The sequence below is a fragment of the Pristiophorus japonicus genome, chromosome 18 (genome assembly GCF_044704955.1).
Source record: "Pristiophorus japonicus isolate sPriJap1 chromosome 18, sPriJap1.hap1, whole genome shotgun sequence".
Lineage (NCBI taxonomy): Eukaryota > Metazoa > Chordata > Chondrichthyes > Pristiophoridae > Pristiophorus > Pristiophorus japonicus.
The window spans coordinates 32245669-32258213 of NC_091994.1; the positions used below are offsets into that span (position 1 = coordinate 32245669).

General features: G+C 42.9%; 1 protein-coding gene across 4 annotated transcripts in view; it reads left to right on the top strand.

Moving 5' to 3' along the window:
- acsbg2 (acyl-CoA synthetase bubblegum family member 2) overlaps positions 1–12545 on the top strand; it is a 50150-nt gene that overhangs the window by 7183 nt on the left and 30422 nt on the right. For all 4 annotated transcript variants that reach the window (XM_070859822.1, XM_070859824.1, XM_070859823.1 and 1 more), the window contains exons 3-4: positions 7779–7903; positions 11415–11680. In XM_070859822.1, the coding sequence (XP_070715923.1) occupies positions 7779–7903; positions 11415–11680 (391 nt within the window). The remainder of the gene's footprint in view (positions 1–7778; positions 7904–11414; positions 11681–12545) is intronic.

The following is a 12545-nucleotide window of genomic DNA, read 5'->3' on the forward strand; positions in this document are numbered from 1 at the left end:
ACCAAAAAGTAGGCGCACTCACCAATTCGTTAGGTTTTCTATTCACCTTCTATCTCCGTTTGGGACGATGCTGAGGGGCTGGAGTGCCGTTGGAGCGCGAGGTGGCCCATGCACGAGTCATCAGCGCTGCGCTGATGCATCAGCATCCTCTCTCCTTCAGTTAAAGGGGAGGGCTGCTGCGAGCTCTGCATTTAGTTTAGTTAGGCCCGCTGGGCCACCAGGGAGGGTTTCGGCCGGGCCGCTGGCCTGGTATCCAAGAGGGTGTGCCAGGCTGCCTGTTGGAGGCCCGGTCGAACCCGTGGGCGCCATTGTTGGGCCAACCTTGGAAACGGCTGACAGCGTGCCTTGCCCTTTAAGGGCGGATGTGCTGCCCAGCCACACATGGCTTGCCGCAGGGGGAAAGCCCAGTAGCACCAACCGGCGGCGGCAGTGCCGCTCCCACCGGGCAATTTCCCTCGCAGGTTGGAAAGGGGGTCGGTGCGTGCCTGTCCAGCGGCAGTACGGGCGGCGCGAAAATCCATTCCTGGCCAGCGGACAATTTAGGATGGGTCGGCCCATCCATCTGCCCCTGGTCAATGAGACCTATCCACTCCATTATCGCCTCTTGGAGGCAGTAATGGGCCTTAAAGAGGGGGGGCAATTTTGTCACCTTAGAATTAAAAAGTAGGGAAGTTCTGATAAACCTGTATCGAACCTTGGTCAGACTACACTACTGCGTACAATTCCAGTCGCCATATTATAAAAAGGATAGGGTGCAGAGAAGATTTATCAGAAATGCAAGGGTATACATATCAGGAAAGGATGAACAGGCTGGTTCTTTTTTCTCTTGAAAAAAAGGAGGCTGAGGGGTTACCTAATAATAGAGGTCTTTAAATTTGCAAGGTTTTTATAGCGTGGATACCGTTTCCACTTGTGGGGAAGAGCAGAACTAGAGGCCATCAATATAAAGTAATCACCAAAAAATCCACTAGGGAATTCAGAAGAAACTTCTTTATCCAAAGAGTGGTGAAAATGTGGAACTCGCTACCACATGAAGCGAATAGTATAGATGCGTTTAAGGGGAGGCTAGACAAGCATATGAGGGGGAAGGGAATGGAGGGTTATGCTGATAGATTTAGATGAGGAAAACTAGAGAAGGCTCGAGTGGAGCATGGACTGGTTGGCCGAATGGCCTGTTTCTGTGCCATATATCCTATATATAATTCAATGAGATCATGGCTGATCGCGACCTAACTTCCTATACCCGCCCTTGGCCCATATCCCTTTAATATCTTTGGCTAACCAAAAGCTATCCATCTCGATTTAAAATTAACAATTGATCTAGCCGTTTGAGGAACAAAGTAGAAGTGTTTCCTAATTTCGCTCCTGAAAGGTCTGGCTCTAATTTTTAAACTATGCCCCCGGTCCTAGAATCCCTAACCAGCAGAAATAGTTTCTCTCTATCTGTTCCCCTTAATACCTTTTTAAAAACTTCGATCAGATCACTTCTTAACCCTCTAAATTCTAGGCAATACAACCCTAATTTGTGTAATCCCTCTTAATTTAACCCTTGAAGTCTGGTAAACCTACACTGCACTCCCTCTAATGCCATTATATCCTTCTGAAGGTGTAGTGCACATAACTCCTCACAGCATCCCATTGTGGTCTAACCAGGGTTTTGTACAGTTGCAGCATAACTTCAATCCCCTTGTATTCTAGTCCACTAGATATAAAGGCCAGCATTCCATTAGCCTTTTTGATTATTTTCTGTACTTGTTCATGACATTTTAATCTATGTTAATGGACCCCCCATGTCTCTTTGGACCCAACTGTTTTTAACATTTTACCATTTAGAAAGTAGCCGTTTTTTTTTCTTGGGTCCAAAGTGGATGACCTCCCATTCGCCTACATTGGAAACCAATTTCCACAGTTTTGCTCATTCACTTAACCTGTCTATCCCTTTGTAATTTTATGCTTTCATCTACACTGCCTAGAATGCGGCCTATCTTTGTGTCATTGGCAAATTTGGATATATGACTTTCTATGCCATCATCTAAGTAGTTCATAAATAAATAATTGGGGCCCCAACACCGATCCATGTGGATCACCACTAGTCACGTCCTGCCAATTTAAGTAACTGCCCATTATCCCTACTCCCTGTCTCCTGCCACTCAGCCAATTTCCTAACCAGGTCAATAATTTGCCCTCAATTCCGTGGGCTTTTATCTCTGTTAATAGTCTCTTATGTGGAACTTTATCAAATGCCTTCTGGCAGTCCATATAAATAACACTAGCTCAATAACATTTGTCAGGCCTAACCTACCTTTCACAAATCCATGCTGGCTCTTCCTGATCAACTGAACATTTTTGAGGTGTTCAGTCACTGTAGTCTTAATTATAGACTCTAGTAATGTCCCGACAACAGATGTTGGGCTATCTGGTCTACAATTCCCTGGTTTTCCCCCTCTCGCCATTCTTAAATAGCGGACATGCACAATTTTTACCTGTTTGGTTAAAGGAACGGTTCGTGAATCGAAAGAACTTTGGAAGATTATAGTTGTGCTCACTTACTGAAATGATCTGGTCCTGGGTATTTGTCACTCTTCAGTGCCATTATTTTCTTCATTACTGTTAATTTTATTGTGCCCCAGTCCCTGATTTCTAATATTGGTTTCCTTGAGATTTCTCTTCTACTGTAAATACTGACGCAAAGTAATTATTCAACATTATCACCATTTCCTTATTATTGACTATCACCGCTGTCAGTTTTTAAGGGGCCAACATTGCTCCTGACTACCCTCTTTACAATTGTAGTAGAAAAAAAATTCTTTGTTGATTTTGATATCCCTTGCAATTTTCTTTTCATACTCCCTTTTTGTAGCTCTTACTAATTGATTTGTGATCCATTGCCGTTCTTTGTATCTTTCCCATTCGCCAGGCCCTGTACTATTTACTGCAAGTACAAACTGCTTTGCATAGCCCGGGAAATGAGCAAAAACATAGCATCAGTTTCCTAGCTGCTATTTCAGTGTGGACTATAACTGATCTGATCTTGTCAGAGCACAAAACAAGTTCTTCAGTAGACAAGAGATCTAAAACCTTGCAGTGCTCTCCTTCCCAGGGCATGGGTGACGTAGGTTTTTACTACATTCATGTAGTAGACCGGCTAAGTGGTCAATTGGATATCGCAAGTACATTATCTCTGTGGCTGTGTCTTTCTACCACCCAGTATGGACCCACCCAGTGATCCTGTTCTTAACTGGCACCAGAACCACACGCTCTGACCTACCTGACAATCCTGTTGCCAAGCATTGCGGTCATACCAGATTTTCTGCCATCCTATTCAAGTTAGGCTAACCCAGTTAGCCGTCATTCAATCTGAGTAAATATTCTATGAAGTTTCTGTCGTCTTCAATGATCTTCCTGATCCTGCCTCTGATCAGCATTTATGGACCATATACTTAGCGTCCCTAAAGCAATTCAACGGTGCACCTACAGATTCTTGAGGTACCTCCCTTTTTAAGCAGACAAAAAAAAAATTTATATTTTATTCTTGGGGGTTCTGCACAATGTATGAGTTAGCATGCCATTAAAGCTCTCTACCAGCGTGTTTATCTGTGGATGGTACAGGGTTTATTTGGCACTGTTGAATTAATTGAGTGACTTCAGACATAAAACAAACCCCAAAGTTCCAACTGTTGGGGCATAAATCCAGTGAACCTATTGGTGGAGGGGGTATTGGAATTCATCAGTTTTATGCCGTATCATTTTCTGTCTTAGCTTTGGCTGAAAGTGAAGAGGGGGTGTAGAGATGCACTCTCCTTAGCTGAAGTGTAACTTTGCTAAAGGTGGGTTTCGGCCAAGATGACATAAGCAATTCTAAATGTCATTATTTATGACCCAGGATCTGACTATCTAACTGATGTCATTTATAAAACTGGGTTAATTTAAAACAACCGCTAAGTAGTCTGATGCTGGGATCTTAAAGCTGAATTGCTGTGTTTCACTGTGCTGTTAGAAGGAGGCTCATAACTTTTGCTTGGTCTTTTGTCAGATTTTCTTTGGCACTTTTTATTTTTGTGCTATATTTAGAAGTCATCTTTGAGATTGTTTCGTGGTAGGGAAATTTCCCTAAATTGCAGAGGAAAGTTGTAAAATGTCTTTCCCCATGGGGTTTCCCCGCTAACATTTATTCAGCGGAGGAGGAGGCGACCACACCTGTAGCTAGGCTCATAAGGTAGCATCGAATGATATCTAGATCCTCCTACACATAACCAACCACCAAGGTTTATAGTCCCAGAAGATCATTTTTCAATTGAAGTTATGTCAGGAGACTTCTGTTCTGTGGGATGTGTGCAGAAGTTGCTGGAACTCACTCTCCAGGATACACTGAATTGTAGAGAAGCCCTCTCTGATGATGCCACAAAGAATAGCATTAGACTGCCGCCACACCTGCCATCTGGCGAATATCTTCATCTTCAGAGAGTCTTCATATGGTTCAGAAGCTCTGCAAGAATTTGTCTTTTCTCAGCAGGACTCCTGAGATCATCGTCTGAATGCTGAAAACAACTAGGGTCAGACATCTTGTAAACCTTCACTCTGATATATCATGCTCCACCTCCAATACTTCATCCTCTGGCTTCTTTGTGAGTTAAGATTCCCCCTATGTCAATTCCTCATCTACACTATCTGTATTGCCACTGGTTCGTTCGGCAACATCTATCTTGCATCTGTGGAGATAAATGTAATGCGTTTCATTGCCATTTGCTTTTTCCCCCTTTTGTAAGGATCTCTTCAGAGCATGGGTCTCCGAGAAAGCATTTCAGATCTTTGACCATGAATATTTAGTCAGTTCAAACCACCATATAGGTGGCATTAGCGGAGTCAGTTCCCAGGATTGCATTACCTCCTCCTACTGTCCCTTTGCCTGCAGCCTGTCCTTCTTGGGAATTGTGTGCTGCTGCTTGTCATTCACAGAATTCTCATCACTTCGTTTGTGGACTCCCTACAGAAATAGTGAGTCTTCCAACTGGCATGCATGCTTTGCAGGATGCTCTATCCATTTAATTGAAGTCTCCCATGTACAGGTATTGCCAGATCATTTAATCCAGAGTGATACCATTATGTTTGTGAATGCACATTTAGGATAAAGGGTCCATACCAGTAATTTTCCTGAGGGTTTTCCTGATCTCCTGCCATAACTTTGGCAGAAATCCTGGAGAAAGAGTGTACATGCTCCTTCTTGTAGTTTCTTTAGAGTTTTCGTCAACAATATGATGGGAGATTGGGCAATCCCCCACTGTCTGAAATGTACATTTAAGGGCAGCTTGCTGTGGGTCATTAAACCTCATTCATTGGAAAGGGGTTGTGAGAGTTAGGGAGTTGCCACTCGCTACCTGTGTTACTTCCTTCCACGTGTTCTTGGCTGCTGTACTGTCACTTACTCCTACAATTCCATCCTACCCTTTCTGTACTTAATTTCAGCTGCAGGAGTATTTACGCCGTACTGAGACAACTTTCAGACTCTTCCTTCCTGGTTCCTCTCGGATCCAAGTCTTTATGTAGTTGATTAACCGTATTCAGCAAGGCGCAAAAGTCCAGTGGGAGGAGACAAATCTTCCCTCCCATGCCAAGTGGGTGTCCATAGGAGTTCCCGGTGTCTTGAGTATTCCTCTACTTACAGTAGAATTGGTGTGAGTTCTGTTCAGGGCCTGGTAATGACTCAAAGTCAGTAATGCAAAGGTGATTCATTCTGACACCCCTTTCCTTTAGAAGCTGAAGAGAAATTTACCTTTATTTTTGCTCAGCCCAGGAAGGACCTTGGAGATCTCTCTAGTAGAGCAATTGTGGGTCACTGACTTTTGCTGGCAGATTGGGGTGGGTGTCTCTGGTGAGAACATGACAAATAGGAGCAGGAGTAGGCCATACGGCCCCTCGAGCCTGCTCCGCCATTCAGTAAGATCATGGTTGAGCTTCTACATCAACTGTTGCGTCCGTACAGATGTGGGTGGCCAACCCCAACTGTCTTAATGACCCAATCCCCGTGATTCGGAATGGGTTCTGTATCCTTGTCCATGGGCGTGTGGGAGTCCTGCTCGTCGGCACTTCAGCTGATGGCAACAAGGCTCCAGATATTCAAAGCTTTGTCTTTATCTTTTGGAGCTCTTGTAGCATTTTATTCTTTATTAAAGCTAATGTTCTTCAGCTTGTTGATCTATCTTGCCATCTGATACTACCTCGGTTGTGTTTTGTGGTCTTTTCTGCCCTCCTTACTCTAGATATTATGGTTTATATATTTGAGACTACTCGCGCTGTTGAATTCTAGCTCCTGAGGGCATTGAGAGTATCTTCACTGCCTCTGATCTAAACTGAGTATGTTTTGAAAGTAGGTCAGGATAATGATCAAAAAACCTTTCACTAGATTTATTTTATTTATTGGATACATCGTGTGCATCCACAGGATTCTTCATGTCTTCTGACAATTGGCAGAATATCACCGCACCCGACCTCCATTTTAAGATTTGACTGCCCAACAAATTTAATGAACAAGTGAATAAATAGCAGCACTATAATGCATACCTTCACAGTAGATGTTGGCTCCTCAAAACATGGGAAATAACTACTGGCTTGCAATCTAAACTAATTTTATAAAAACATTTTTTATATGTTTTTCTTAAACTGCAGATTGACTCTCTCCTACTTGAATGTTTCAAGTTAATTAAATACCTCAACAGTTGTCAGGACTTCATTTGAATAACTGTCAAAAGTAGCTGTCAATTATACAGATTATTGAACAAATCATATAGTTGCTTCTGTTTGAATTGTATTCATTGGCTCCTTCAAGCCAACAGTCTCTGAGACCAGGAGACCGAGCTCTGTGCTTCTCCCTACTTCCCAATTTAATTTCTCTCCCATCAGCCTGCAGCCCATTAAAATCACATATTTTCCATTCTCTGGTATCTTATTTATGGATCATAGATTTTATTCAGATTTTTTTTGGCTGGAAATTAGGGCAGTCATGGTGTGCGCACGAGTTAGTGTGTGTTTGCGCACACACATACACAAACTTATTAAGGATGACCATTCTGAGAATCTGGAGTACTGCATTCAGCTCTGGACACTGCATCTCCGGAAGGATAAATTGACCTTGGAGGGGGTGCCGTGCAGATTCACCAGAATGATACCGGGACTAAAAGGGTTAAATTATAAAGACTGGTTGCGTAGTCTAGGCTTGTATTCCCTTGATTATAGAATATTGAGGTGTTTTAGATGATTGAAGGATTTGATTGGGTAGATGGAGAAACTATTTCCTCTGGTGGGAAAGTCCAGAACCTTTAAAATTGGAGGAGGCCATTCAGGAGTGAAGTCAGAAAATACTTCTTCACACAATGGGTAATGGAAATCTGGAACTCTTCCTCCAAAAACTGTTGTGGTTGGAAGTCAATTGAAAATTTCTTAACTGAGATTGATTTTTTTTGTTAGGCAAGAGTATAAAGGGTCACTGAACTAAGGCGGGTAGATGGAATTAAGATGCAGATCAGCCTTGATCTAATTGAATGGTGGAACAGGCTCGAGGGGCTGAATGGCCTACTCCTGCACCTATGTTCCTAGATAGGATTGGAAACAAATGATCGGATTAGAGAGCTCTGACTAGTAAAACCAATTGACCAGTTAAGTTTTTAGAACTATAGATTGAAACTGTCAATGTTATTTCACAATAATTTGAAAGGATGTGAACGTACTTTAATTTCATGTGTTTCAACATGATATGTACTTATTTCTTCCGTCATCATTTGCAGCACACGTGCCTCTAGTGATGCATTAAGGCTGAATAATAATACTGTGTCAGAAGCACATGTGGATGACTTGGATTCTGGAGTGACAACATTATTAAAAAAGGAAGAAGTACCTGAGAAAAGAAACGGTAAGGTGTGGCCCTAGCTTGGGGAGCTGCTGTGCATTTTATATCTTGTTTAATGTATATTTAGTGTAGTGTCATTAACTGCACTGTATTCCTGAGTTTACCAGAGAAACAGATCACCAGGTGATCACAATATTCAACTACAATACTTTGATTTTATCCTAGTGTCTTGGAGTATCATTTCTAGTTTTTGTCCACATAACAATGACATTTCCTAAACGAACTACTCCGAGGGGAACTTATGCCACCTATTTATTTCAGTTTGTTGAATTATGCTATCGTGTGACCTCCCTCTCGGTCCGCCTAGGCTTGTCTGTTACTTCCTCCCCTTCAACCTGTCAATTTAATTCAGAGCAGCTACTCGATTGACTATTGTGGAAAATGTCGTGCACGGCTCAGTGGTGACAGTCTTGTCTCTGAGTCAGGAAATTGTGGGTGTAAGCTGCACAGCAGGACTTGAGCACGTTGCCTGGGCTGCACTTAGTAGTAAGGTATGAGGCAGTGCTGCTTTATTAGTCATCTTTCAGATGAGATGCTAAACTCTGATCTCATTTTGACACACAAGATCCTGTTGCATTTTTTTGAAGAGCTGGGTGTTCTCCTGGTGCCCTAGTCAACATTCCTGCCCCCACCCTAACCAGCATCAACAAAACAGATTGGCGTGGAGTTTACGATAAAGATCGCGGAATTTTAAACGCGAGTTGCGCCCACAACTCCTTTAAGCTGGAGTATCCATATTCTTTTACACTGATTCATAAACAGATTCCATTTACTTGAAGTATTCCCTGCCCACAAAACTGGCCATGCTTCCAGGTCGGAATGGCGGGTTTCCACCGATTGCGCCCGTTTGGGGGTGTTCTTCACATTACAGCCTGGATCTGTGGTGCACAGACACCCCTGGTCACATTGTACCAGTGTTGAACACTTGTACCTGCAATGATCAGCAGTCAATTCAGGCCTGACCCAGATCTGCTTCCCCTGCCGCTGCTGCAGTTATTTAAATAACCTTAAATGCAGTTTGATTAGTCTAATCGTAGTCACGTGCAGCAGAGCAGGACTCCTGTGTGGCTTCAATAGACTGCTGGTCGCAGGTCTTGTACACCAGATCAAGGCAGTCGATTGAAGCCAATTAAAGTAAGACCCAGCGTATGAAATCGGCCAGTGGAGGACTGGCACACTTCCTGGCCAATCCCACTCCTCTTTGTGATGCTGCGGGCTGCTCTGTTCGAGTCGTCCGTTCCGCTGTTTGATTGCGCTGGTTCGTGGGAGATTTTACGTTCGGACTTGTGCTAATGCGTTTGCACGGGAATTTGAGCGCAATTTTGCCTCTGCAAAACCGACGCAGTGTCCAGCCCTTTCTGTGTGCATTTTGCCGATTGCGATATAGCCTAAACTGCACGCCAGAATCTGTATATTCACCTCATTATTGTCTATGGGACCGTGATTGTATGTAAATTGGCTCTAATATTTGCCAACATTAAGTCCCTGCACTTCAAAAGTAATTAATTGACCGTGAAGTGGTTTGGAACAAGAGTACATGAAAGTGCTTTATAAATGCAGATGCTTGCTTTGTTTCTTTTGTTGTCCATGCCAAAAGGTTACATTGTTTCTATAACCATGACAAATGTTTGTGTTCAGCAAGGCAGGGGACGTCTGCATTGAAGTAGTGCTTTTGGACTCTGTGTTGGCAGCAAGTATTCCCAGAACAGGAAAAGCTAATTAAATTCACAATAAAGTTCCTTCCACTTTGCCCCCAAAATGGACTGTAACTAAAGCTCTGAAGAGCAGGCTAATGCAGTAAAATGACATTTTCCATTCCAATATACATCAACCAAAAGATTCCATTCTTTCCACAAGCATGGAGAATGTTTGCTTTAAGTAGAAGAAATTGGGCCTTTTTTTTTAAGATCAGAAATGTGATTGTCACAATCTGTATCAGTTCACAACAAAAAACTGGGACCTGTTCACAATGCGTGCAGTATAGACCATAAGAGTAGGTTTTTCTCTTCACTGTGCTCGGGGAATTGAGGGAAAAGGATGTGAATGCCTCCATCCCTATTGTCCGGGGTTTCCGAGGGCTTGCATTTGTATTGCAAGGTTCTAGTTTTAGTTCCACACTCCACCTCGCAGGCAGCAGCCAGGAATACAGCTGCAGGCTGCTTGCTGCGCGATGTTCAGGCATAAGGTGAAGCCAGGGACTGACATTGTTCCCAGAGTGCACTGACTCATCTCTCTGGGCAGGAGAAATGCAGGGAGCCGCTTCCTCACAGTGCCCATATTGGGAAAATCTACCCCTACATCTTCAGTTTGAGTCAACACTGATCAGTTTGGAGAACTGTTAAGTTATGAGTTAGCCCATATTGATTTTCTAGAAATGAATTGTCGGGTACACAAACAAGAATTCATTTTACCCTCGACTTGAGATCAGGGAAGATTAGAAAAGAATTGTGTTTAATGGAGATGCAAATCACTTAACGATTTTTGCTTGAGGAGGATGGACAATTTTACAGTTTTGGAAGAGATGTTGGTTTTGATTGCCATCTGCCTGCCTGCTCTCATTTGTTGGAAAAAGGGGATGGGTCACTTGATGAGCTCAATGACCTTTTAACCTGTTTGACCTGGCCTTGAATCGTGCTTGGACAGAGGCTTGTTCTCTGATTCCACATGAAATGAAATTGGGTCGTCTTAATGCAATTCCAAGAGCGTATGGGCCCAAAGCACAAACTGCTCCTAAATTGGCATTAGCTTGGAAATTTCAACCATAGAAGCTACAGGATAAATTTTGCGGAAATAGAAAATGTAATTTTGATGCATTAGTTTGAGTATGAGATTTATCCTAATTGCTGCGGCAAACTTTCTGTTGGTGAGGTGCTAGGTCTTTGCTCAGTGCCTTACCACAGCAATCATCTAAGATTGGGAATTTAGTGGTCATACAAAGATGAGGTCGGCCAGTCGAGCTCATCCTTCCATAGAACGCTATGTTCCCACCATCAGAGTGTCGAACTGCCGCCTCTGATTCCAGAGATTTTGCTTCCACTACCCAAACCAAAAGTTCATTCCAGCTATTAAATACACCTTGTGTGAACAAGTACTTCCTGCTACCAGTCTCAAACTGGCCTTTAATATTGTTTTTAACCAATGGTTCCTTGTGCTGCAGTCTTGGCCTAACTTGAAATAGTGCTCCTGATTTAACATATGACTGGTAAGGAAATCACGGGAGCGAATCCACAATTGACCATTCTATTGTGCTGTGTGCTGCTACTTGCAAAGTGCTGCCTCCCATGTATGTTCAATTTTAATTTTGTCATTGTATTTGATTGAAACTTGGTGTGATGTAATGTTGAAATCCATTCACGCATCAATGTAAATTCATTTTCTGAACATTGTGAAGACCAGAGATTCCCCAGTGTAAATACTCCAGCATAATTGAATAACTGGTACAGATGGAATTTGGTGATTTATGGCTGATGGGAACAAAATAGTATCACTAAAATGTCTTTTCTCTAATCTTTAGATGTGCTTCAGCTAGTTTTACAGAGTTTAGGACCTACTGACTCAAAACTCTGCACCACGAGTAAAGACGGTGAGACCAAACTGAGAATGGATGATGCAGGGTCTTCAGAGCGGCCACCAATTACTGTGCATCAGATGCTCATGGAAACTGTTGGGCAGTATGCTGACTATATGGCACTTGCATCAAAGCAAGGTGAGCAGTGGAAGAAGATCACATATACGCAGTACTACAATGAATGCAGAAACGCCGCCAAAAGCTTCCTGAAGGTAAATGGAAATACTTGTTTCTGCATGTAGTCGGGAAATTGTGTTGGGGAAATTGATGGGATTGAAGGCCGATAAATCCCCAGGGCCTGATGGAATGCATCCCAGAGTACTTAAGGAGGTGGCCTTGGAAATAGCGGATGCATTGACAGTCATTTTACAACATTCCATAGACTCTGGATCAGTTCCTATGGAGTGGAGGGTAGCCAATGTAACCCCACTTTTTAAAAAAGAGGGAGAGAGAAAACAGGGAATTATAGACCGGTCAGCCTGACATTGGTAGTGGGTAAAATGATGGAATCAATTATTAAGGATGTTATAGCAGCGCATTTGTAAAGAGGTGACATGATGGGTCCAAGTCAGCATGGATTTGTGAAAGGGAAATCATGCTTGACAAATCTTCTGGAATTTTTTGAGGATGTTTCCAGTAGAGTGGACAAGGGAGAACCAGTTGATGTAGTGTATTTGGACTTTCAGAAGGCTTTCAACAAGGTCCCACACAAGAGATTAATGTGCAAAGTTAAAGCACATGGGATTGGGGGTAGTGTGCTGACGTGGATTGAGAACTGGTTGGCAGACAGGAAGCAAAGAATAGGAGTAAATGGGTACGTTTCAGAATGGCAGGCAGTGACTAGTGGGGTACCGCAAGGTTCTGTGCTGGGGCCCCAGCTGTTTACATTGTACATTAATGATTTAGACGAGGGGATTAAATGTAGTATCTCCAAATTTGCGGATGACACTAAGTTGGGTGGCAGTGTGAGCTGCGAGGAGGATGCTATGAGGCTGCAGAGTGACTTGGATAGGTTAGGTGAGTGGGCAAATTAAGTATAATGTGGATAAGTGTGAGGTTATCCACTTTGGTGGTAAA